The 26880-nt window shown below is 35.7% G+C and overlaps 6 protein-coding genes and 1 long non-coding RNA gene across 17 annotated transcripts; 2 read left to right on the forward strand and 5 right to left on the reverse strand.

Annotated features, from left to right (window-relative positions):
• The first annotated feature begins 1958 nt into the window (after positions 1 to 1958).
• Positions 1959 to 4065, forward strand: LOC140970115 (UDP-glycosyltransferase 86A1-like). Its single transcript, XM_073431705.1, has 2 exons — positions 1959 to 2672; positions 3076 to 4065. Exons 1-2 carry the CDS (start codon positions 2150 to 2152, stop codon positions 3984 to 3986), a joined length of 1434 nt encoding a protein of 477 aa, XP_073287806.1. The 5' UTR covers positions 1959 to 2149; the 3' UTR covers positions 3987 to 4065.
• LOC140970116 (uncharacterized) lies at positions 2428 to 3241 on the reverse strand. Its single transcript, XR_012174077.1, has 3 exons — positions 3106 to 3241; positions 2742 to 2848; positions 2428 to 2638 (listed from the first exon to the last, which is right to left on the reverse strand). It is a non-coding gene; the product is annotated as an uncharacterized lncRNA (long non-coding RNA).
• A 215-nt stretch (positions 4066 to 4280) lies between the features above and the next one.
• LOC140970114 (TSL-kinase interacting protein 1-like) lies at positions 4281 to 9844 on the reverse strand. 8 transcript variants are annotated; one of them, XM_073431704.1, is made up of 14 exons: positions 9716 to 9841; positions 8605 to 8773; positions 8447 to 8529; positions 8311 to 8358; positions 8102 to 8211; positions 7610 to 7694; positions 7245 to 7524; positions 6960 to 7094; positions 6700 to 6851; positions 6343 to 6581; positions 5936 to 6269; positions 5114 to 5512; positions 4893 to 5021; positions 4281 to 4756 (listed from the first exon to the last, which is right to left on the reverse strand). In XM_073431704.1, exons 2-14 carry the CDS (start codon positions 8723 to 8725, stop codon positions 4529 to 4531), a joined length of 2343 nt encoding a protein of 780 aa, XP_073287805.1. In that variant the 5' UTR covers positions 8726 to 8773; positions 9716 to 9841; the 3' UTR covers positions 4281 to 4528. The 8 variants fall into 8 exon arrangements, with proteins under 8 accessions (XP_073287805.1, XP_073287804.1, XP_073287799.1 ...); XM_073431703.1 differs by having other exon boundaries at positions 8605 to 8826; positions 9528 to 9838; XM_073431698.1 differs by having other exon boundaries at positions 8447 to 8826; positions 9716 to 9844.
• Positions 9845 to 15732: 5888 nt separating this feature from the next.
• Positions 15733 to 20844, reverse strand: LOC140970118 (uncharacterized). Of its 4 annotated transcripts, none has more exons than XR_012174078.1 (5): positions 20575 to 20844; positions 18609 to 18690; positions 18476 to 18522; positions 16788 to 18145; positions 15733 to 16045 (listed from the first exon to the last, which is right to left on the reverse strand). XR_012174078.1 is itself a non-coding variant. In XM_073431708.1 (5 exons), the coding sequence occupies exons 1-5, from the start codon at positions 20644 to 20646 to the stop codon at positions 17059 to 17061; spliced, it is 495 nt and encodes a 164-aa protein (XP_073287809.1). In that variant the 5' UTR covers positions 20647 to 20844; the 3' UTR covers positions 16937 to 17058. The 4 variants fall into 4 exon arrangements, 2 of the variants coding, with proteins under 2 accessions (XP_073287809.1, XP_073287810.1); XR_012174079.1 differs by having other exon boundaries at positions 16751 to 18145; XM_073431708.1 differs by lacking the exon at positions 15733 to 16045 and having other exon boundaries at positions 16937 to 17072; positions 17866 to 18145.
• Positions 18709 to 20371, reverse strand: LOC140970117 (transcription initiation factor TFIID subunit 8-like). The gene has a single exon (XM_073431707.1). The coding sequence runs from the start codon at positions 20361 to 20363 to the stop codon at positions 19260 to 19262; it is 1104 nt and encodes a 367-aa protein (XP_073287808.1). The 5' UTR covers positions 20364 to 20371; the 3' UTR covers positions 18709 to 19259.
• A 776-nt stretch (positions 20845 to 21620) lies between the features above and the next one.
• Positions 21621 to 23737, forward strand: LOC140970119 (thylakoid lumenal 15.0 kDa protein 2, chloroplastic). Its single transcript, XM_073431710.1, has 6 exons — positions 21621 to 21850; positions 22269 to 22372; positions 22578 to 22668; positions 23177 to 23245; positions 23324 to 23433; positions 23505 to 23737. The coding sequence occupies exons 1-6, from the start codon at positions 21652 to 21654 to the stop codon at positions 23595 to 23597; spliced, it is 666 nt and encodes a 221-aa protein (XP_073287811.1). The 5' UTR covers positions 21621 to 21651; the 3' UTR covers positions 23598 to 23737.
• Positions 23738 to 24127: 390 nt separating this feature from the next.
• On the reverse strand, positions 24128 to 25590 carry LOC140970113 (uncharacterized; the record flags this gene model as incomplete). Its single annotated transcript, XM_073431695.1, has 2 exons — positions 24128 to 24584; positions 24985 to 25590. Coding segments are annotated over 2 exons (873 nt in total), but the record flags the coding sequence as incomplete, so codon positions are not given.
• Between the last annotated feature and the right edge of the window lie 1290 nt (positions 25591 to 26880).

The raw sequence follows: 26880 nt of genomic DNA on the forward strand, positions 1-26880 counted from the left end.
CAAAAAAAAGTCAAAAAACTTAATATTTTCAAAATCGGAGAAAAAATTTGTTTCTCTTTACTTTTCTAATATAAATTCTAATGTGTATAATATTGATTTTATTCTCGTCATCTGAATATCGATACCAAATAATCAATATTTTGTGGATTTAGTTTTTTAAGACGTTATATGATGAAAATCAAACATTGACAATATATATAATTAAAACCCAAAATATGTACTTATGATACACAATTTTTCTCACATATTATTATCATCTTCATCATTTTATTATTATTATTATTTTTTTATTTTTTGAACAAGCATCATTTTTTTACAACTATGTTTACGTTCTTGCTTCTAGTTATTCAAATTCATAGTTCTTGTTTTGAAGCATTATTGCACAATTTTATTTTCAATTACGGCGGCTTATGTTGTTAACTTGGTTGACACGGTCTAACAAATAGGACGAACAAGCAAAAAGAAAACAAGGAGTTGCCATTGGATTCCAAAAAAAATATGATTTTATATGGGGTTCACAAGAGACAAAATATTATGTTTGAAAAATAATAAAAAAATAAAAAAAAAAAAAAAAAAAAAAAAAGAAAAAAAAGAAAAACTCGTCATTTCTCACTTTCCAAAATTTCTAAATTCTCGAAGGATACGTCACCTAATCAAATTCAATTTGTCCAATCAATTTGTCTTGGATTTCTTCTTTAATTAGACCGAACTCTGCACATGAAAGAGTACTGGGTGATGCCATAGAAATTCTTAATAATATAATAAAATATATCGTCCACTTAATTTTTCATGTAAATAAATATTTTTGCTCAACTTTTCAATTTTTTTAAATAAATAAATAATATTTACCCTTTAAAATGCCGCTAAGTAATGATGTGAGCCCTCATAGCAATGTTTAATTACCAGAACTTGTGTAATCTTAAAATTATTAAATTGTACTAATGGATTAAAATAAAAAGATTTGAAATACGGAGATTTTGAATCATAGGTTGAACACTGGATTGAAAATTGAAGTAAAAAATTATATTAAACAACAAAAGAGATTTTATGAGTCAATCTGATACAAAGAATTTAAGATATGAAATTGAAATCGAATCCACCGGAATTATTCGATCAAAGGCAACCTTTGATATAATTTTGTTTGTCTTAATTGATGTTCACTAAATTCACAGAACAGTCGACCATTTTCCGAGTTTGCTTCACATAAATTATTTGATTTAGTGCACTGTGTCTGAGTGGATGACGAGATTGATGATTATACTTGTTAGTGTCGTGCTGGGGACGAGTACATATATATAATTAATTAATAAACTTATAATATAATTATAGTATAAAAAAAGTTGGAATTTTTTTTGTTTAAATCATCATATAAACAATGAAAACATATTAGAATTCCAAATTCATTCCATCACCTCTATTAGATTCTTGATCCGACTCATTCGGGTGAGTACTTAGGAACGAGTGTATGTAACCTTTAGAAAAAAATATAATTATAAGTTTGCAAAAATTTGTGTGAGAATGTCTCATAGGTCGTATTTTGTGAGACGAGTCTCTTATTTTGGTCATCCATGAAAAAATATTACTTTTTATTCTAAGAGTATCATTTTTTATTGTGAATATCGGTAGAGTTGACCTGTTTCACAGATAAAGATTCGCGAGATCGTCTCACAATAGATCTACTCTTATTAATTTTTTGAATTAGTATCGATAAAGCAACTCTCTTTATTAAAAAAATCATTTTTTCAATCAACTTCGGTATCCTTCTTTATATTTTAAAAAAGTTAATATTTAACAAGACTTTTCAATAAATTTCCGACATTATCATTAGATCCGAGCTATAAAGAATGATGGGAAATTCTATGCTTGTGGTCTCACAAAATGTGTGGACCAACCCTATTTGCCAAAACTGATGGCACGGACAACTTTAGTTTCAAATCCGGTGGCTAAGCTATTCTAATTGCCAACAATTGAAAAAAGATCATTCACCTGATCAAATTCAATTTGACTTGGAGATGTCTTATTTGACTATTGTTTCATTGATTCATCCATTAGCACGATAATATAAAATTGAACATTGAGAGAAAATCAGCCAAATTGACAATATCTTTCACCCCAAGATTAAGCCTAACTTTCGAATCAAACAAACAAAATGGCAGAAAAGCCTCATGCAATCATGATTGCATTTCCCTATCAAGGCCATATCACACCATTTGTGAATCTTGCCCTCAAGTTTGCTTCCAAGGGCTTTGCCATCACATTTGTTCATACTCACTACATTCACCACACGATATCTTCATCTCATGACCACAGCAAGACAAGTGATGGGATCGATTTCTTCTCCGAAGCACGGGAATCCGGGCTCGACATTCGTTACGCCACGATCAGCGATGGGTTTCCTCTAGAATTCGACCGTGCTCTACACATAAAAGAGTACTGGGACGCCATGTTACGCGATTTTCCAGGTCGAGTCGATGAGTTTGTTGGCAGCACATTAAGACAGTCTAGATATGGTGCCAGTTTCTTGATTGCTGACACTTTCTATTCATGGCCTGCAACCGTTGCCGACAAGTACAATCTGATAAGCGTTTCGTTCTGGACTCAACCGGCTGCCGTATTTTCCATAAATTATCACTTAGACCTGCTGATAGAAAATGGTCATTTTCCGCTGAAGGGTATGTATATTTTTATTCTCGATCTTGTTAATTGTGTGTACTCTTAGAGCGCAAGTGTAAATAGGTTACCTTGGACATTTTATGTAATGACAATATTGCCAAAATCGTTTCTGACATTGAGAATTCGATTTCATGATGATTCTTGTTGTTCTGCCTGTTTTTCTTCACTCTTTTTTCTGCCGCAATGCAAGCTGCTTATGAGTCAAACAAGGCAATCTCCACTCTTGGATAAGAAGATGCGTAAAATGTTTTCAATTGTGTTACATTGCAAGAAAAAGTGTATTATTTTCAAAGATGATTTTAGCCACCAAATATATTGAGCCACCGAATAAATTTAAACATTTACTCCTGATTATTCATTCGGTTTCAATTAAATTTCTTTTTCTTGTTATATCATCATCAGACAATATTAATGAAGAAATAAACTACATACCTGGAGTGGGATCGATAAGTACAAGAGACCTGATGCCATATCTCAAGGAAGACGAATCAGCGAAATTTGTGCAAAAAGTTATTTCCCGGGCGTTTGATGAAGTGAAGAAAGCAGATTTCATCTTATTCAACACTATTCGAGAACTAGAAACGGAGACACTATCAGCTCTCAACCAAAAACTGCCAACTTATGCAGTTGGCCCGGTCAACTTTTTCGAAAACCTTACTAAAACTGCCATCTCCAAGAGCTTACGTTCTGAATCGGACTGCTCAAAATGGCTCGAATCCAAGCCTCCTGGCTCTGTTCTATACGTTTCTTTCGGTAGCCACATCAAGAGCAGTGAGCAGATGATTCAAGAAATAGCTCACGGGCTAATTCTAAGCGAAGCAAACTGTATATGGGTGGTTCGAACCGATATAGCAGATGCCTTGCCGGACGGATTCCAGGATGATATTAATGGTAAAGGGTTGATCATTCCATGGTGCGATCAAATTACGGTTCTTTCACATCCTGCAGTTGGAGGGTTCCTGACGCACTGTGGATGGAATTCTGTAATGGAAAGTATTTGGTGCGGCGTTCCGATGATATGTAATCCTTTATACAGCGATCAAACTACGAACCGGAAATTAGTGGTTGAGGATTGGAAGGTTGGGATTGATCTTGGTGATGGGATGGCACCATTATTGGTTGAAAGGATTAAGGTTTCGGAGAAGATCAAGATGTTGTTGAATAACGAATCTACTACTTCAAGGTGTCTGAAGCAAGAGATGAAAAAAGTGCATTCCATCTTGCAAAATGCGTTGGAGAAAGATGGGTCTTCGGAGAAAAATTTTGATCAATTTGTTCAAGATTTGAAGACCAAGCTTCTGGCTAAGAAATGAAATATAAAGTAGCAATCAGGAATATGTATTGATTATATATGCGAAATATATGATTTCAAAATACATCACATTTTAATTATTGATATTGCCATTGTGATTCCGCATGGGGATTCTCCTTTCCTTGAGATCGATTATAGGCCGATTGGCGATTTTTATGTCGATAGTCATTTTACCACAATGATTCACAGAAACTTAATACAAAACGTATAAACTACCAACCTTATAGTACAAATTGACTTGAGATATACTCTGTATATGTCTTAGGCTTTGATTAGCATACATCAAAAAAGTAAATGATCAAACACGGCAAAAAGCTTGTTTAAAATATGTGAGAAAGTTCCAAGTTTCTATTTTTGTACACCACAAAAGAACTTCTGGCTTAGGAACACAAAGAGCTATCGATTCTGTAGTCTGCTAGTGTTACGATGGTTATGGAATGACACATAACCAACCTTAACTAAATTATTTCAGTCGAGGTTAACATGGCAAAGCACCGGAGTGAACTCGTTATATTTCAGCTGTGAGTTCTCTTGCAAAATCTTTTAGACTTCACTCCCGATTTTGAAATCTGAAACGGTAGCATTTTGACGAGTTTCAGCCGTAGGTGCCAGTTCGTTCTTGTCCAACCCAAATAATGAGCAACTTTGAAACGCATCCAAACTGTCCGCCATGAGACGGTTCAAGCCACCAAGGCTATCGCTAAAAATTAGATCATCACTATGGTATCTACAGGTTGGTATGTCCAAATCTAACGGTCCTAAAGAGTCAGGCTGAGCCAGGGAAAAATTAAAATCAGATAATCTTAAAAACTTGCAATCACGACATAATTAAAACAACAGCTGATAGTAATGAAGAACGAACTTCTGCAACAAAAAAAGAGAAATTGTAAACTCGGGAAAATCTTACCCAATATATATCGGTGATCCCACCTATGTCCTTTGTGCCATTCTCTGGAGTATAACTAGGCCTACAGTTACCTACCAGGTCCCCACAAGCAGGATTAGTACTTGTTAATTGTTCCACTTCAGGCAGTTCCTAGAAGGAAGAATAATAGCGTCACTACCAAGACATCGATACCGATGGCAAACATTCAGATAACCCAATGGCATCCTCGTTTAAAATTATACCTCAACTTCCTTGTAAGAAGTAAGATTTCTTTTAGAAGTTTGTACACATGCCTCTGGGGAATCATTCTTCAATGCACTATGGCTATTGTCACATAAAGCACTGTTTTTCTGGAATGCAAAGGCATCACATGTTTCTTCAGCATCCCAAATGGAAGGCACATGAGATTGCAGTCCAGGCTGCAAGTTTACTTTGTTTTGATGTTTGTAAATGTGAGCAGCAATTGCAGCATCAAAAGAGTCGCAACTGAATGGGATTTGTGAATGACAGTCAGAGTTGACAGGCACAGGAAAATCAGAGCAGTTGATATCCATGTTCTGGGCTGACTCAGAAAGCAGATCTCCCACACTAATGTTAGTAAGGCTATCGGCCCACTCCCCAGATGACAAACTCATGTCCTTCTGCCAATTAAAAAAAATATTATTTCAAAATGCTAAAACAATAATCTAGAGCTTCGTTTGACGAACATGTGAGACCAAGTTTAACTGTAATTGTCATCGGTAATTAAGATACCATTGACAAATTAAATCATTCTTTTTCAACTCACATGCCATGAGTGGCCAAGGTAATCAATAATTGTCAGAAAAGGTTTGCATTTGCTCCTTTTAATGGACATAACGAAAGATGAAAAGTGCACTAGAAGTTTTCCACGGAAATCATATGCTGAATAGTCTCATAAACAGTATATATAACTTTGATATAATAGGGTGCAAAGGCATAGCAGTTTGTAAATGTATCAATCTATCACATAAAATTTTCACAATAGAATTCAATTCTAACAAAAGCTACCAAGTTAAAAGACAAAACAAAAGTAGAAGACATACCATTTTTTCAACTTGTCTAGTAACCGCTGAAGATCCAGTATCTCTTTTAGGCATTGACATATCAACAGCATCACTATGATATCTTGAAATATTCACATCAGAAATAGAACCACGACATTCAACTGTTTCATTTAAAGCACATGCTGATGAGGGAATATGAGCATTCCTTTGTCCTGTTGAGGCAAGCTGAAAGTCATGGAAACTAAAAGGGTGTTCAGTTTGAAAGTTCTGCTCTTTCGCTAGGTTAATGTTCAAATTTTGCTCGCTGAGATTGGTACGTGATGATGTTTGAGCTGTTTCAGATTCAACTGCAGCTTTCGAGAACCAGCCATACCTTACATACAAAACAAATCTGTTAAACTCCATTAATTCTATGAACATCATCACTTAGTGTATGAGAATTAAACCTGAGGCGGAAGATCGCAGGGCTTCCAATTAGATGGTAAATATCCGCTGCACAAAGAGGAGAATCCTTAGTCCACATCTGATATCCCACCAGGTTTTCCCGTTGCGCCCAGTAAGGAAAAAGCGTCAGCTCTTGAGCCATAAAGCTTGAGTTACCCCATTTTCTATTTAGATGCTCTAGCACAGATGATATTTTCTTTCGTGCGCTCAAAGTAAGTTCCAGATGGGGATTGTGTTGTTCCTACAACAAATAAACATAGTCCATAATTTTTTTAGTAATTTTAACATCAAGCTCTGAAAAAACACCTGGAAACATCATAAAGAAATGCATAGACTAGCATGGCTTCCTCTTATCCTACCGTCTCCAAGATTTTTCGAGTGCCTTCGTCAATTGGGAACAACTGTAGCTTGAGTTTTGCAGAGTTCTGAATGTTATTCTGATTGAACAATGTTTGTGAAGATACAGGTATAGCGTTCATCATTTTGACAACTTGCTGAGAACTCTCGTGACCTGAAAGTTAAGCAATAACACATTTGCTATTATAAGACTAGTCATTAATTCTCACTAGTCCTGCCTAGTGCCTTCACTAGGTTCAGAACGAAAAATATGGCTTTTAACCTGAGTTTTCCTGACCGAGTTCAGTATCTTTGTTGGAGTTCACTCGCTCCAAATGTTCAGCAGCATCAGCAACCAATGAAACCCCAGCAATGGCAGCTGTCTCCCATCTTTTATAAGCAGCTGCAGATGCAATGCCTACATATATATTTGAAATACAGGAGTAACACCAACAAAAAGACAGAAGAAAATTTTTGAGGCATACAAGATCCAAGGCATCATTCATATGCCCAAACCTTTCAGATTAGTGAGAACATTAAAAGAACTTAAAACTATTAGTCCAATTACCTGTTTTGCGTCGATGTTTTGCAGCTTTCACAGAGGTTGGGTCTACTTTAGCACGATTCATCATCTCTACATTTCCATGGCGCTTCAACACAGATCCTTTTCCAGTGCCAACTTTTTGGATGTTTTGGCAGCCTACAAGAACCAATTTCACCGAACGACTGTCATGACCTGATGTTCTAACCTCATTTGAGGCAGGGACATATGCCGTAGAAGAATTATTTTCTCCACCAGAAAGTCGTTTCCTTATGTTTCTTTTCCTATCTTTCAAGAGTTGATTCTCCTTCATGAAAAAGGAATATAATCAGTTCAATCATGTTTCAAACTATTTCATCTCTGAGATAAGCATCCATTAGTATAATACCAACCAGAGTCTCTAGAAATATCTTAAATCTTCGAGGTTTCAAGTGAAGCTTAGAGGCTTTGCAGCTATACTTTTCCAGTAATGACCACCTGCAAGCAACTAAATAAGTTAGGAGACTGGTTGTTAGTGAAAAATTCTCTGATTCACTCAAAGGAGAGACTTCTATCAATCATGACAAAAGGACTCCATTACCCGCAAATAGAAGGTGCAGAAGAAAAAGGAAAATAGAGATAAAATAAAAGCAAACTACAAAATTGTATGCAGTGCTGATGAAATAAACAACACACAAATGCTTGTAAGGATAACAAAGTAAAAGGCTACAAAGAAAATATTATGATGATTTTCAAACAAGACTAGAAGAGACCAAAATGATATCATAACGCACAACCAGATGGCCAGAGTAGATTGGCGCAATAATAAAAAGAAAATGTAAAAATCTATTGGTAAAAAGTCAAGATCAAATGAGATAGCAATTTTCTATAAACAGTCGAGTTACCATCGAAGCATTGCCGCATTGGTATCTTTTGAGTTTTTGGCATCAAGACAAAGTTCAGGACCAAGCAACTTGTTCATTCGTCTAACAAGCCGATAATAATAATGCCTGACCTGAATGCCAAATATAAATTAAAATGGGAGAAAAGTTAGAATCCAATCATGGAAAAAGAACTGCATAGAAATTCATAAAATCATTTAATTAAAAAAAACCTGATCCTTGTTTTTACTCTGAACGCGGCAAGTGATTTTCTCAAAATTCTGAAAAACAAGAGTACTTAATGGTCAGAACATAGACAAAGCAATTTTTTCAGTAGAAATATCAGTACAAACATAGCAGACTGCTTGCCTTTCCAACTTGCCGAAGAGCAGCAAAAAAGCTTTCTTCCTCTTGACGAGTCCAAGCAGCCCATTGCCTAGTTTGCTTTTTTACTGCATAGAATAACGAGGCAATGGTGAAATATTTCTTTTTTAGGTCACAACTAGAAATTAAAGGGTAAAAATTACTAGGCATTGGCGCAGCAGCTTGATCTTGTGCAGATGGGGGTACACTAGAATCCCCACCATCACTTCCAAGATTCTCAGAGCCAAGGAGCATCTCACAATCTACGGAAACCTGAGACACCATCTCTATGTTTTCACTAACAAAAAAATGCTATGCTTCATTTCTTCTTGCCTGCAGGTATCAAAGGACACTTCAAACTACCTTCACCGCAGGATACGATACAACTGGTTTAAACACAAAAAGGAGTAAAGAATCAGCGAAGAAACTTTTAAGGATTAGCAACATACTTAAACATGTCCAATCAAGCAATTGAGTGACATCAATAAACAGACTGTAGATTTTACCAGGATGAGTAAATTAATAGTTAAAGAAACCAATAATTTGAAGTACCACAAACCAACAATAAGCAACCATCAAATATCTCAACCAACGCAAAGCAGTAGACGGACATCATACCAGGAAAACATAAATGCATTCACATGATCTCTAACTTGGAAATAAGTGTGAATAATAGACAGTAATATCAATATCTTAAGATTTGATAAAATCCCACCAAAAAAAATTAGAATTAAGATGCCTCAATTGCATCAGAGTTTAACACAACATAGTAAATCAAATTAGCCAAAGAAACAACAAGATGTGCAAATAGCGTTTAGGTCTCCCCCAATTTAATTCAAACAATGAAGCATCAAGATTCAACACTCGACAGCATCATTCCACAAATTAGCTTTAAAATAAACTTTACCAACCAATTCAGTCCACAACACATCAAACAAAAGGTTACATTGATCAAGGAAAAAAAACCCTAAGATCTATTTCCAGATAAGCAAAGAAAGGAATAAAGAAAACCCCAATTCGTCATTAATTTGAGTTATATACACGGGGAGACAGCAAATATAATAAGGAAAAATGAGAGATTGCTTACCAGTTATCGAATTAAAACTTTTGAAGAGTAACAAAACCAGCAGAGGGATAAGAAAGCAAAAGGAATATGAAAAAGTAAATAAAGCATCCCCAAATATGAATGACTTTGAACTGCAGTTATACCTCACAATATTGTAAAATACAGATTGAACAAGATTGAGAAAATAGTGAATTGGATATTTACACAACCTGTTCGATGGGTTGCCTTTCTTTAATGGTTAACATGCAGCACTAAAAGCTGATAAATTAGGGTTTCCAGTTTGCCGGTGATTGTGAATTGGGGTATCAAAACACCTCATGTTATAGCAGAGCTTCCATTTGAAGTAATTCTAATGTGTGGAGTACTTATTTATTTAAATTTAAATCATATAATTGTGTGATAATTAATTGTCATTTCATAATAAATTATAAAATCTCAACCTTTTATTTTATTCCTTTTATTAAAATAATATAATAGAAATTTTTCATTCACACATTCATATCATAGTGATGACTAATATCGTAGGTGCAAAATATTGTTTTATTATATTATTTTGTTAGTGTAAGATTGGAAATTCACAAATTTCGGGGTATTCTTTTATGGTTGTGCTTGAATGGAAAGATTTACGAAAATATTTGAGGAGATGATTTTATGTTCTGAGTAGTTTAAAATTTACTACAGTTACTTAAAAAATATATTTAATATTTGAATCATTTGTCAAATGAGTTTGATCAAACAAACCAATGAATTTATTACTATGAATTTGAAATTCTTAACCTTAAATTCATTCGTTCAAATTTAAATATTTGGTGGAGTTGGATTTTCTAATGGTGTTTGGGATTTGATAGAGTATTTGAATGAATGATTAGCAAATTTCATATTAGAATAAATTTGAAATCACTAAAACGACTCAAAAAATAATTTAGTTCATATTTGGAACTCATTACGGTGAAAACAAACCAATAAATTTGTTATTATGAATTTGAAATCTTTAATTTTTAATTCAAATTTACACAAACTATTATCTGTTGTTATTATATAATAATAAAATAAATATATAATATATTTTTACTATTTCATAATGTATAAGCCCTTACTTTTGATGGATATATGTTCATATTTACTCTAATCATTCTTCCAAGATATTTAATAATGTAAGTATAAATTCATCATAAAAAAAACTTCCGAATTCTCCTCTCAATCATTATCCTAACATGAGAGCAAACGTTAATGTGAAATTTTCGTGTTATTTTTAATTTGACGAGATATAATATAGACAGTATAGATGGTATAGACTAGGTGTCTCACATTTCAAAACCGTCGCTAAATGTCCAATTTTTTTGGGCGTTCATAAAATATAAAATATAATTAAAATAATTCAAAACACGTGGGGTGGCCCGCGTGTCAGCAAACTCGCCCACTCTCATTGGAGAGATAACACCCCTTTAACACCCACTGTGGGTGTCCTAATAATAAGTATATATAATATAGATATTTGTATAGATTTTTTTTTAGAAGATATTTGTTGTATAGATAACATTGCATATTCTTGGAACGTTCAATTGCGAAAAACAAAATTAGTTATCATAAAATTATAATTAAATTTAAATTTAATTGTAAATGATGAATATATTCTAATTTATGATGAGTATATTTTGATAGGGAAATATTTATATTGTATGCACATGCGACAATGTATGTACCCGTCTACTAGTAATAACAATGTAATAAATTATTGCAAGTAAATCTTATTTTCTCATCGTTTCAAAAAAAAATTGATTTTAATAACAAGTTGTTAAATAATTTGTTAAAAATGTAAATTTTGAAAATGATGCAATTCATTATACAAAGGCAAGTTGATTGTATATAATGAACTATTAAATAATATTACAGAAACAATTTGTTATTTTGAAAAATACAAGTATTCATTATATAAATGCAAATTGATCACTTAATTTGGACCTTCTTTGTTTTTTTCTCCTCCAGAAAACTTGGAGCTCAAAATTATGGTCGTACGTACAGCAGGACTGCTAAACTTTACGTACCTTTGCAGCACAAAAATTATGCATCAACCTAAAACTTATCACCCGAAACTTCGAAAGTCGTGCAGTGGGCAGTTTCTTGCTTCAGTTTGCTTGGCACATACGAGTCATCTGCTACACTATCCGAAAGTTATGTTACGAGCGAACATAGAGGCCATTTACAGATGATGCAAATAGAGCCCCAGCTTGTTACTTTCACGAGTAAAAGTCTGTACATGGGATCACCACGATCTAACACATGCCGTTCCCAATCTGATGGCACTCCGAAGGGATTTTCCTTCAGCCATTGTCCTTGATCAGTTTTCTCAACATCATGATTCACCAATGCAAGTTTTAATTTGCCTTGTTCTATGAATTCTTTTTCATTCTCATAGCTATTGGATTATATATANACCATTCCCTAATTTCAATTCACATAAATGGGAAGCTCATTATATTGTGTTACATTTTATGGAAGTGTAAGAATAACTGGTCAAGAGACTATCTCTCGAGAGCGTCGACGCAGGGAGTGCAAATCAAGCGCCCGATTTGAACTGGAAAATACTTGACTTGTATGCAAGCATACAAGCGCGACCTGACTGCGTCGAATATCGGACCGAAAAATCGCCTAACTAAGCTATGCCACCTTTTCCTACTTTTTTATTTTCCGGAAGAGACCTTCCACATGTCTGACTGTCGGTGGCTGGCTGTCAGTGCTTCGTATGGCTGTCTATTGATGGCAACCTTTGGCCTTTCGTATGGATGCAATCAACTTGAATAAATAGAGGATGTGTCAAGCTCGAAAACACATCAGAAACATCCATTTTGTCCCTCGTTCGTGCTTTCTTTCTCCTGTTTACACCAAGCGCAAGCTGCTTGTGGTTCTGCGTGATCTGTTGATAAAGTCCAGGTACTATTTTGTTTGCCAGTCTGGTGATTTGTGCAACATCGCCACAGGTCCGCCCGTTGTATCCTGGAAACAGTCGTCCGACTAAATCCTCGAATTGAAGCACATACCAGAGGAGACGAACATACTGTTCTAAAGGAACTAAATGTTAAAAAAGAATTCAAAATTAGATAATTGATGATGCCCGGGTAGATTGGGTGAGTTGGGTCGGTAATCTACCGAGCAGAGAAGTGTACTTTTCCCATGAAGATTTTGACCTGATAGGATGAGTCTGGCCACGCCTGATGAGAGGACCGCCGGTGGTCTGACCTGGTCTCTCGGGTGGTCTTGCCTGGTCTCCCGGATGGTCTAATGGGCTGAGACTGGGTCAGACAATCTGCACACACTTACTATACACTGTTCTTGATTAGACATATGCCCACGCCTTGTCCTCTGATGACTGCTCATGCACTGTCCTCTGACAACTGCTCATGTCATGTCTTTTGTCAGTTGGCATGATGACCCATACTGGTGATTAAGTGACCTGAACCCTGGTCGGGAGTGAGGACATTGGTCGGGCAAGAGGACCTTGGCCGGACTAGAGGACTCTGGCCAGGCTAGAAGACCCTGTCCAGGCGAGAGGATCCTGTCCGGGTGAAAAGATCCTGTCCGGGTCAGAAGACCCTGGCTAAATTTTACCCATGTTCTACTCTTATGAGCAAATTAGAATTTGGTTCGGTTAAGTTTTCTCTTTTCGTCCGACTGCAAGAATGACCCGAACCCTTTCCAAGACATCAAGAATAGATAGGAGGAAAGTATACAATCACAAGAAACGGTAATAGGAAAATATATCTCCATATTGCAGGTGACAATATGATTGTTGAATGAGATTCATACGTATTCCTATATACATATATAGTTAACCAATAAAACTAGTTAGCTATAAAGCTAAATATTTCTCAATACAATGATTACGTCAAATTTCAAACATGTAACAAACTAACAACCATGACACTGAATTGTTTTGTTACAGATTTCGATGGTCAATCATAACAAAGCCAAGAACTATTTTGAAGTTAATGAAAGGGAGAAAGATAGGCATTTATTCAAAGTGGAAGCTAAACATAGTCCTTAACACAACAAACTTGAAAATAAATTAACTCAACCAATGATTTTAAATCTTAACTGCTTTCCTTGGAGCTTTTTGTTCAAAAAATTTGAACCTCACAACTTTGTAAATTAGTCATAGTGATGTCTCCACTCATTAGCTTTTTTCCAAGATTGTGAAGACTGAGACCACTAGCATCTATGGTTTTCCTAGTACTAGGGAGTCTTAAAAAGATCAGGTCTTAACCGACATTTTTTTAAAATTTTCCAAGAAAACAAAGGCTTCAATTTAAGCATATTTATCAAATGCATGGAATAGTGAAACTTGTCCAAATCGTGAAATTACAACCTCGTATACCTACACGAGCAAGATTGACCTTCATAGTCATGGACAATTCATCTTGATTCTCATACAGTTTTCGCCCTATATTCCTGTAAATACATGTTCTTTCTCTTTGTATTTTAAACTTTGAGAGTACATAGAGTCAAAAGTATACCCGAGTATTGTTTGAAGGCCAAAAACTTTATTGTCGATATTTAAGGAAATCACATGGTAAGCCATTACTAAATTTGGCAGGAACGAACTGCTTACATATTTTGGATGCGCAGTCGATGAATGTTATTAAGACGATGATCTACTAGCTGAAATCTATCCAGAGCCCAGTAAGTTCACAACTCAAAATTTCAGGAACGAATTTGTTCAGAGAGGATAAAAGACCTTTGCATTTATCTCTAGCCCAAGAAAATTCATATCTTTAGTTCTTCTTGCCATTCCAAACATAAACAAACCATTGTGTGCAATTTTCCAACCATAATTTACTATCTTTACTTCCTTGATCATACAATTTATTACCACAAACTTGTTGACTAAAATACAATAATGTAGACAGCCTCGAGCTTCAAACTGATTAATATAGCGGTTGGTGAGGACAAGGAGGTTCTGGGGTCATATATAGTAGACAAACTGCAAAAGTTTCACCAGAAATTTCTGTTTTTTTAAAAAAAATCTAAATGTTGTTTGACTCGGAATTATTAATGCAAACATGCATGAAATGTAGACCTAAACAAAAAATACAAATTTGAAAGAAACCAATAGTTTTTGTATACTGACATCGTAGGACAGAAGCATGAAGATCTCTGAAAATGCTTCATAGATTGGTAATCATATGCCAGTACAGTTTCCTAGCCAACCATATGATACCAAAGGATAATAGTAAAGGTGGTGCTTGGATTTTTATTCATGTTGAGTTTATGCACATTTGGGCAAGGAGTAGTCACAAGGAGATGTGGAAGCAAACAAAAAACTGTTCAGGTATTAATTTTTTGTTATTTGAATAACTTGGTCACAGGAAGATCACCACTTCCAACATCAACAACAAAGGAAGCATTGGATCGCCAAGCGATATTCCAGTCTACATGAAAGGGATACGCCTGCAAAGATAAAAACAATTTATAATGCGCTAGCAAGTTTCCAAGAAGAGGAAATCGATCAGGTATATATCGCTCCCTTGTAGATTACTGAATAAAAAGTAAAAACACACCCATTTAAAGATCATTTATAAGAACAAAAAATAATTGATGAAGTTAAAGAAAAGCATCTCTAGCTGGTCGATGCCACAAGGGCGAATAGTGTATAAATAATAAAATCAAGATCAATGGAAAACCTTGCAGAAGATGGTCCAAAATGAACAAGGAACATTTTATCTTGATGTCATTGTTGTAACGACCCATTACAGGCCCAGTGGACTGCCCATACAGCCCACTGCCCCGATCGACCAAAGGCTATCCCAATCTTGGGCTCCCTCAAGGGGCCTTTTCTCTCACGGACTTTCCATAGGCGTCGTACGGGTTACTCATAGAACTCTCCAGCCCATGCACTGGAGCTTGTGCCTTCCCAGACTCGAACCTGAGATCACATGGATATATAGATACTCAGCACAAGTCTGGTACCAATTGAGATATATAGATACTCAGCACAAGTCTGGTACCAATTGAGCTAGACTTGTGCTGAGTATCTATATATCCATGTGATCTCAGGTTCGAGTCTGGGAAGGCACAAGCTCCAGTGCATGGGCTGGAGAGTTCTATGAGTAACCCGTACGACGCCTATGGAAAGCCCGTGAGGGAAAAGGCCCCTTGAGGGAGCCCAAGATCGGGATAGCCTTGGGTCGATCCGGGCAGTGGGGGCCTGTAATGGGTCGTTACAATTGTGTCCACCACAACACCATGATCCACATACAGAAATTTTCAAAGATGGAGTTCGGTATGCAGACTCTATCTAATGCCTCGAGCCCAGGAAGTTTTCTTCCTTTAAGTACCTCCCACACAACTGCAGCATTTTTTACGAAATTATCTTCTGAGAAAGATTTCGATTTGCTTAATAATTCTTTAAACTGCATGTTCCTAACAAAAGTTATACTGCAACTGCTTTTCTTTAGAGTACCAAGTTCTTCTGCCAGTTTAAACGCTCCACCTTTACCATGACCTAACGAGTTAAACTTCAATGGGCCAATCCACAATATTCTCTGGAAAAATAAAATAACTTTTGTTACGACAAAAAATGTAAAATTTAAGGGGGAAATCAAGCATATACAATCAACTCAGATTTCCGAGAGAATCTAAAAAATAAACAAATTTCTGTTTTCAAGTCCTAATATTAAATATAAAGGCATTTCTGCATGTGTAGCCACGGAGTTGACCTCTACACAGGGTAAACATACAGCACATCCCTGTCTAGAAACTGAAAATTTACTATTTCTCTCGTAAAGATTGAAAAATCTAATAAAACATTAGCAGTATAGTGACAATTAGCAGGTAAATATCTACCAACTGCCTAGTAAAAAGACCAGATCTTCGTCAAATACAAGAAGAATTGCATAGAGCAATCAAGTTAGCCATTCTTCTTCGTATGCACTACCTAGCAATGGAGATCACTGCACTTTCATATTCCTCTTTCTCCCTTCTAGAACAGCTAATTGGAGTTTTTCTATAACTTAGAACATCCTGAATCTGTGGTAAATCAAAAAGATGACTATCAGCCACTATGATGTTCATCTACCAGTAGGTGTATGGGAAACTCGATTAAATCTGACAAATGTCCAGGTATCCGGGTATTTTTATGAGAAACCAATAATCTCTTTCATAAGGATGATAACATCTGAACTATAAATACCTAAAGCAGGAAGGATAATGAACCTTGAGGACATGTTCTCTCAAATGCAAAAGAATACCTGGTTACTTACTGAATGCTGTAAGTGGTGGCTTTACCTTTAGTAATAGAAGTAACAGAAAATATCCCAAGTTGCTCTGGATTATGATTATTGATACACCAAACGTCATTTGGAAAAACAAGTGGAATATTTCTTGACTTTGCAGACTCCACAATACTGATAGAATCTTTTGTTGCGCCAAGCTCCACATATTCCATCGGAACAGGCACTCCAAGGGAATGCATTATCTGAAAGGCCAGACTCCCAACAAACCTAAACCATCACATGTAGAAGCTAAAATCTCCAGGGCAACTGCTTTGTCTGCAAGGTTACCTCCTCCTATCTGCACATAAATTGAAGCACCATAAATAAGAGACCAAAAAATTCAAGAAAGAGCCAATTAAGAGAGTCTATATTTATAATGAAAAAGGAGAACATAAATATATATACTGGCTTTATTACTTTATATCTTACTTAAAAATGAATGATGGTACACTATTTATAGCCTCAGTCTAAGAAAAATGAAACTACAAGATTTTAAGTTAGGAAAACCTATAACAAACTCAGTGATCTATTCCTAGAAATTAACAGTACACAACTGCCCAGAGATAATACCAAATCCTTAATTTTTTGCTACATAATTTATCAGAAAAATTCACCAGTTGCAGTTCAAACAAATTATTGAGCAAAGATTATAATCTTAAAATAGCCATATGGGGACTTTCACTGGTCCAAATGAGTTTCTTGAGCTTATAGAGGCCTTCCTCAAAATAAAATCCAGAAACACAGGCAGGGCAAAAGGAAGCAATACCAAGAGTTAAAGCTAGAACTTTATGAGACTGAGAAAAGGCGTCGTTAACAACAATATCAACACCGGTTGCAAGTTCTTTGGCAAACATTGAATAGTTAGCCAGTTTTCCTTTCAAGTAGAATAGACTTTCGAGCAGAATAATGTCATAATTTTTACTCTCTTCCACACCAGAATGAGTGTATCTTTCAGAAATTTCACTGGAACAACTTTGAGTTCAAGTACTGACGATGGATAATCAGCACAAAGAGCACTTGAAATATCACAACAGAGAATTGAAATGTGGTAACTAGGAACAGTTAACCTACCAGTCAAAAGAAATGTATACCTGCTACAGATTCTGTTGAAGGATATACTCCCGAAGGAAACCTAGAATTGGCAGTCTCACTCCAGCTGCCCACTATGATTACTCTTGCACCTGCTTCATACAAATACTTGATGGTATAGAGAGCATTGGCTGGTGGTGACTGGTCTTCCTTTTCGTCGAGTAGAATAATTGAATCTAATCTAACCATGACAACTTTTTTAAATATCTCATCCTTGGGGAAATTTCTAAGAGTTTGCACATGAGGAAAATCAATAATTTTTACTCCATCAGAAGCTGCATCCTAAGTATAAAAAATGCACACATGATGACTCTACAAAACCGTCTCCGCAAACAACCTGAGTATTGAATGATTCCGTATGCTCAATTCTCTTAGTTTTCTTTAAATAATTACAATAAAACTTTTGTATGCATGTGGAAAAGAAAATCGTATAGTGTTCATAAAGTCATATTTCATGTGATCACAATGTTTGAGGAAATGTTAAGCTCGCCACACTATATATACAGAATTACCAAACATACAAATCTTTAATGAAAAAGGAAAATCACATAAACGTCAATCAAAACTTCAATCCAAAATGCAAAGAAAAAATTGACAATTCAACTAATCTACCTCTTCTCCAAGCAAATGTGCATCTAGATCAACCAGTTTGCAAGTAACTGTAGAAATAAATTAAAATATCAGGTGATTGCTTCCGTAAGATTAAGCAACAAATATAAAAATCATGAAATAACGAGAAAACAACCTGGTAATGGAAACAGAACGGCTCGCCATTTCCTTTTCCTGCATGAAATCCTGTTTTTGAGACGAAAAGATGCTTTGTGCTGCTGAATTTTGATTGAATTGAAGTCAATAATTTGACGATTAGAAATTTCGGGCAAGAGATTCCCCCAAGTACGATAGTAACTTATAGCTAAAGCAATTGCTCATCTACTACAACCTTCAGATCGGGGTATAAAGAATGAGAAGACCTATTACTCCCATTTTACCGTAGTTAAGCGCGCATACCATCGATGTTACATAACATTCACACTTGAAATGTACAGCACTGTAATAAATACAGTAACACAATGACTGAATGAAGTTTACACCTCCTAAATGCGGAGAAACTGCACCAATTAAAATGGGTACACGAATATGTATAAAATAAACAAGTAAAGATACATTTGAATTCATTGGACAAAATGATAATGTTGAGTTACAGAAGAAACTAAAAATACACGCTAAATTTTCTCGAAAAATGTCTTAGATTAGGTCCGATACCTAGGTGGATTCTAATCACATTCACCAGCACGACTAACTACATTTTCTAGTTAGACTAACCTAATCAACTGCTATATTCTTGAGCTCGAGTATGCAAATTGTCTTTGACTAAGTCACGTGGGGAATTACAAATTTACAACTGAGGGAGTTCTAGCTGGTTTTCCATTGACTTCCGGAGTATAAACTCAACCCTCCTCTTCTTATCATCTTTTTCATCCTCACGTTCGAACCAGGATGAAGTTCTAGCAGCTGCCTTGTTCTGAATCCTCAAATCAAGTGATTCTCCAAAGACTTTTTTACCACCCTTCAACTCCAGAAATATAGGTTTCCTCCTCTGCGGAAGAAGCTTGTCTCCATCACTTCCAGAATCAAGCCCATCCTTCATCGCCTCAATAGCAGGAGCAAATGTCTCCAATAAAGAGGCACGCTTTTCTGTGCGTGACTCACCAGGAAGCTTAGCATGTACATCAACCGGTAAGAAGTTTCTCCCACCATCCAGCAACGGCTTATCAATTTCTGAAAACTCAGACTTCCCCACCTCATCTGGTTCGGCTAAATCTCCAGCTGAGGCTGCAGCCGCTAATGACCCATTACACACCAGCCGCTGCTGCAAGCTTAACAAGGACCTTTCTGCTTTTCTACGCTGCCTTGCCAGCTCAATCATATCTGTACGAGGGTCAGTGCCCCTCTCATTCCATACAGGCGTTTGTATATATGTATGAGGATCTGGAAATGCTGGCAACCACACTGGTATATGCTTAGAACTGGGTGTCTCACCCATTTGCGAGAAACTTGGTATCATTTTCCGTCCCCTGATCACAGGAAACCGTGGAACTGTCTGAGCAAAAGGTATCTCCTCCGCAAACACCACATACTCCTCGAGCTCTTTGATAGGACCAGAACTAATTACACAATCATAAAGGGCCTCAGAAACACCAGAAAATCCTTGTGACGAGCCCAAATCCACTAATCCTTGAATGACATCAAAGACATTGCACTCTGCCCTACCAGCCAAATTTGCATGAAATTTTGCAGTTTTCCCCAAGTCACTGATGTACCTAATCGCAATTCCAGCAAGGGAATCAAGAGCAGATTCGTTGACTCCTTGAAAACCAATACTCTCACACATCTGCGCCACAAAAATTCTTGAAATCGCTCGGCCAAATTTGTTGGTGCCAGATCGAATTATCAGACCTTGGTCATCTCTCTTTCCATCTACTTCACCTCCACCGTTCATATTCAAATTCCCCAATCACTATAGTCTTATTCAACTCCAATAACTCAAAAACACTAACCTCGTAAATCCAAAAACCGCCACAGCAGAACTAGGACACAAATATACACATTCCATCCATGTCCCCATACGAACAGCCACGAAACCCAAATTCAGAGTTTACACGCATATTGTGTTAATGCAAGTAAGCTAGCGTGAATTACGGAATACTTACCAGATATGCAGTTCCCCGAGTATACCGAGTCCCGCAAACTTGAAGTTGCTGATGAGCAAAAACGGATTGCATCAATTATTTCTAACCCTTAACGTAAAATATCACAAATTTAGGGTTTTTATATGCAATTGTCGGTTCGGAGAATGAAATTGGGTTCACAGATAATACGGTAGAGTCTAGAACCCTACCAAGAAACTGGAAATGAAAGCGTGGATCTGTGAAGGCTATTGGGGTATTTATGGACGGAGCCATGATCAGGAGTCAACCCATTTGAGTAACTATTACATATTTATAATATAAAAATTAATATTTTTTTCATAAATAATTCAAATAAAAATTTCGTCATATAGATAAAAAAAAAAAATTAACAATCTAGTATAATAATATGATAGAAAATGTAAAATAAATAATTATAAAAGCTAGATAAAATGTTTTGTATTGAGTAATAAACTACAAAATATATGTGGGATACAAAGAAATAAAAAAAAAATTTCTTCTCATTTCATTAATCTGAAGTATATAATCCTAACTATAAATTCAACTATGATATTAATAAAAAAAGTTACCAGATTAATCATCAAATTTCATTGATTGGATTATATTTGTTTTTTACTTCTTGGCTGAATAAGAAGGTAACATACTTTTTGTAGCTCGGTGGAATTAAAAAGCAAGCTTCTTTTTTCTTTTTTTTTTCAATTTAGGGATTCAAACTTTGGATATTTGTCATCATCAACTAATTTGGATCAGGTTGGATTGGAAATTTTGATTGATTTTCAAACAAATTTAACATTAAAAATAGGTAAGGTTAGCCAAATTATAAGTAAGAATAAGACAATTGCTGCAAATTTGTAAATAAGTTGGGAGAAAAATCACATGATTGACATAACTAACAAGCTAGTATTAATTGAATGTTTTTTCTTGGTAGAAAAATAAAATTATTTCTTTCTTTTTAATCTTTATAATTTGTATAAGTTTATCATATTTTTAAAAAATAATCATACCTACCCATTGATCAAATGCAAATTTCAAAAATAAATAAATACCGAATCAAGATTTCTAAGTTTTTGTAACCGTCCAATGGCTTCTTCCCTTCTGCAGCATCCGTCTTCATCCCTCGCTTTTGGACAAATCCTTCTCCCTGTCTTGGCAAAATCCAGCGCAGCATCACTTTCTTGCAACATCAAACAACAATTTCCGAAATGGGTTCCTCGTATCCCACCGAAATCTTTGAATTTCTTGCTGTCTGGATCTTTAGCTCTTTCTCTCTCCCTCACTGGTAAGTGCTTTCGTCACTCCACACCCGAGCTTAAATTCTTTAAATTTGGTGGTATGCTGAATTATATTTAAGTTTTTTCTTGAATTTTGTTATCTTTTATGATGGTTTTACAACTAACCCAAAGTGATAACATTAACTATAATTACATAATGACTAATGAGACAATAAATATGATGCAAACGAATGAAATGGATTCATGACAAAAGTTGTTCCTTTTTCTTAAGTTGGAATTTCATGTAAAACTTGTGAACTTTCTTTTTATTAACACTAAATTCTTGAGGATAGCTTATCTATAAGTTTCTATACGAAGAAAAACTTTGAAGTGCTCATTTCGATTCGATCTTCAATTTACTGCACTATACAAATGCATATATTATTGTTGGTGTTTTATTTGTGCAAAATGATTTACACTTTGTAGGAGTAGGATTTGCTGACGGAAAAGTCGGGGTGAACAGACCTGAATTGCTCCCTAACGTGTTTACAACGGTTATTGATGTTGCTGGCTTCCTTTCAGAGGGTCAGGTGTCGTTTTTTATTAATCGTTTCTCGCAGTAAATTCTATTTTCGGATTTTTTACATGTTTTCTGCTAGTTTCGATTGAATCTTTAAGACATTTCCTGAAGAGTTAACCTTTTGTTTGTATAATAGTTCTGTCAAATGGCTTAGAAATCATGCATGAATGAGATGCAACGCTAAATAGTATCATATTGTTCGATTTGATTTGCAGAAGAACAGAATATCCCTGGAGATTGATGCCCTTGAAAAGGATACAGGATATAAGTTGCGAGTTTTGGCTCAGAATTATCCTAATACTCCTGGTATGACATCGAATATTCGGAGTTTCTAATTGTGTAGGTTTTGAAACATGACAGGATTTATTTATATCGTTCTCACACAGATGACACTTCACAGAATGAGCTTCGCTAAAATGATTTTCCCAAATTACTAGGAGAGTTCATCTTTATAATATATCTATATGCTACACTCCGACAACTCGATATGGAATAAGATATCACAATCACCAGTCCTGAAAAAGGAGACAACTTGATTACCACCTAGCACATGATCTATTGACGATGAGATGTTCAAGAGATGACACCAACATAGGTGGAATTTGCGCCAAATGAAACTCTATGCTAGTATATCTAATCCATATTCTTAGTACTCTTGGAAAATGATGAGCCTAAACTGTGAGAAGAGTTCATTGTATTTTCTCATGAATCTATCCATGTTCCCTTCTCTAATGCAATGTGGGACGTGATATGGAACATCCAAGTGTCTCTTTTTTCTGAATATTAGATCCAACCTTTCAACTTTTTGCCACAGGTCTAGCGATAAAAAATTACTGGAACGTGGACGATAATACAATTGTATTCGTGGCCGATCCCACCTTCGGTAGAGGCCTAAACCAATATTTTTCTCATCTTCCACAATTTCAACTTTTTATGTTTATGGTCATTATTATTCAACCAGGAAACATATTAAACTTCAATGTCGGAGCTTCGGTGGATTTAGACATACCACGAAGTTTCTGGAGCCGATTAGCCGGGAAATACGGAAACATATTTTACTGGAGAGAAAAGGTCAAAGTCCCTCTAGTCACATTAGTTCTATAAACTTTTACCATTATTAAAATAATCTTGATTTTGAGCAGGGAGAGGACGCGTCTATCAATGCTGCAGTCATGGCAATATCGACCTGTTTGAGAGAACCTGTGGGAGCAAACAACTGCTCAGAGGTAAAATGAGAATCTGCAGTTCTTAGTATTTGTTTCTATGTTTGTTCGGTTCTTCTGTACGACAATCTTTGGACAGAACTTCATGTACTTTTTGTAATAGAACACATTGATTTTCATCAATTTATTTTAATCCATAAATCATTATATTTTTTAAGCCTTTGAGCTGACAGTAAGATAAAATTTGTGTTGTTTCTTCGTTAAGATATTTCAATTTTTCAATGAGCCAAATTAAAGATAAGATGAATCTTGGGTTTTAGCTGTGTAAATAGCATAGCGTTCCCACTCGCCTCTTTCTGGATTTGCATGTTCTTGCAAGGGAAATATCATATTGAAACACTAGAAAATTTCATGCTACCCTAAAAATGCATCCAATGGTAGGCATTCATCCTTACAAGTGGGGTTTCTGTGAGAAAATTATTAATCTTACGTATAAGAATAAATGTTCATGGACATTGCTTTAATGCTAGCATCTCATTAACAAACATGAAAATTTTCCTAACTATGTCATAGCATAAAGAAACTCAACCGGGAGAATGTGATGACACCCAACTATATCCATTCCATTTTAGATATATGAAATATTTTCAAGATTTATTATTACACGATCACTTCTATGATCACATGAACACACGAAATCCTTTAAATTTTCAGAAATTGGTCAAGTCCACAAGTGAAACAGACACATGATGATCGATCTCACAATGCTCAAGGCAAAAGACCCACATTTGATCACACAGTTGGTTTACGCTGAAACGAGGTTCCGGGATCATCGGTACTCGGGAAGACCTGGAAAGCAGTTACCATGGCATCTGGTGGGCCCCTTCGGCAACGCTGCTCCATCTCCGCAACCTTATCCGGGATCCCTGAAAACAGAGCTTCCACAGAGCCATCTCTCCTGTTCCGAACCCAACCCTTGAGCCCCAATTCATTGGCATTGTTAATTGTCCAATTTCTGTAGAATACACCCTGAACCCTCCCCTTTATCATCACTCTTACCTACAACACACCACCAGCAAATGCAATAGTCTCAGGTACACTCAAACTTTCCTCGAAATTTAAACCAAAATTTTGGATATTCTGAGAGTTCAAAAAATATGTAATGATTTTTCTACTCAAACGTGTATAGTCAAAATTTGGATCAAATCTTTTCATGATACGCCACTATCAACATATGTACAGAAATCGCTAGATAATGCCTTAGTACATCTAGCTTCAAAGTAGTATAGCTTGTTCAGGAAATTGCTCCAGATTCATCAACATAGGCCCATAAACGCTGGTAAAAAATCGACATCATCAACGGATTCTCGGATGAAAAACGTAAGCCTTTTGCTCGGAACAAATCATCATAATGGAAGCTTAAAATCAATAAAACTCTGCGAAAAGGATGATTGCTCACGGTTTTAGCAGCTGGGTCGGCGACGGGTGCATCCTTATCCTGGGAGAAGGTCACGGAGGCGGACATAGGAGAGAGGAGAGGAGGTAAACGACGTCGGAACACAGGAAGAAAAGGAGCAGGAGGAAGAAGAAAAGAGCGAGGAAACGAAAGAGGAGGAGGAAGAAGATGAAGATGAAGACTGCGTAGAAGAACGCGAAGGTGGGGGAATCGTATGTGGCCGAGACTGGCATCACTGTCACGGTGGCGCGGCCATGGGAAGTCTGGAAGATTCTTTGAGCGGAGAATATGGGATTTCAAGAATGAATTCGCCACTTTTATTTCAGCTCGAAAAGTTTTGCAAATTGAGCTTGCGATTTGTTTGGAATATTGGGAAAGAGATTGTGGGCCGTCGGATTGTGGATCCAGGAATCTTGGAGAAGATTTCACGAAAATGTGCTCTTGGACCTTTCCGTATGGGCAAAAGAAAGAGGAAGGAGGTAGCCCATTTTGAAGTGGGCTACAGATTCGAATTAAGGCCTGTTCCCAACTCAAGCCCAAACGTATGATTCTAATTTTGGTCCAGATCCATACGTGAAATCCATGAATTTTAGAAATACAAAAATGGCGTGGATGTTTTTAGTTTGACTTTTGCTACGTTCACAACTACGAAAGTTCACGAGTAGATTATTTTTTTTTATATGAATTACATATTTGTTTGATAACTTATCTTTCTTATATATGTAAAAAGATAATGCTAAAGGTACCTCTAATAACAGCGTACATTGATATTTACATCAATTATATCTTGATATTTTTTTATTCAAATTATTATGAAATTTTGACAAAAAATTGAATTTTTGTATTGATTTCTTTGTGAGCTAAGATGTGATGTAAAAATATTGATGTACATGTAACATCATTCTATATAGAAATATAGTGAAAATTTATTATGCAAGTGTATTTTCAATAAATCCCGAATTTATTATCTTACACTTGAAAACCGAGGTTAACAAATACAACAGAGAAGGCAAAGTCAAATAAAGGACGATGAATCTTCTTCTTTCAGACAAGCAGTCATGCGTTGCGTCGCAGACGCAGTTTCTTGTTCCTTTTTTCTTTTAGAGTATATCTTTTTATATTCAAACATTTAAAAATCATTTAGCATTAATATCATATTTTAAAAAAAAAAAATATGAAGCGCATTCAACACAAAATTTTGAAGTAAAATTTCGTGACTTTTTGTAGCAGCCTTTTGGAGACATCAAAGATGAGGCTTTGACATTTTAGACTCAGCCGAAAGAAAACTGTGCTCAAAAGTAGGAAGGATGTCTGCAGTCCAAAACTTATAAATTTAAATTTTTTTTTTTTTTGTCGATTTGTTATCTATGATATTACAGCCACAGTATCATGTTAAAACCAAGGCTAGTGAAACATAATCGAACAACACAAAACGAACTCCGAAATCGAACTCTAGCTCGATTACAATATCAACATTCTCGATTTTTTCGAGTATCTATCAAACTCAATGGTGATTATTATTTCTATCTATAGGTCATTTTCTGTTGCACTTTTTTATATATTTTCTAAATTGCCAGATCAGCGATCTTTTTTATAAAAAAATTATTAAATAAAATAATTGAAAAGCAGCACATATATATTATTACTAATTTACTAGAAGGTGCCACGATGGGAGAAAAGAATTAAAATCCGACGCAGCGCCAACTCGGAAGGCCCCCCCTCACGTCTACTCGTGTACCCATAACCTTTTTTCTAGAATTTTTATTCTCCCAATTTCCCTAAACCCCATTCCATTTCATACTGGGATCCATGAATTCAATTAAATTAATTTATATATAAAGTCAGACTACACGTGACACTTCAAATTTCAAACGGACCCCTACACTCTACAAAAGTTAT

The sequence above is a fragment of the Primulina huaijiensis genome, unplaced genomic scaffold (genome assembly GCF_012295235.1).
Source record: "Primulina huaijiensis isolate GDHJ02 unplaced genomic scaffold, ASM1229523v2 scaffold43351, whole genome shotgun sequence".
Lineage (NCBI taxonomy): Eukaryota > Viridiplantae > Streptophyta > Magnoliopsida > Lamiales > Gesneriaceae > Primulina > Primulina huaijiensis.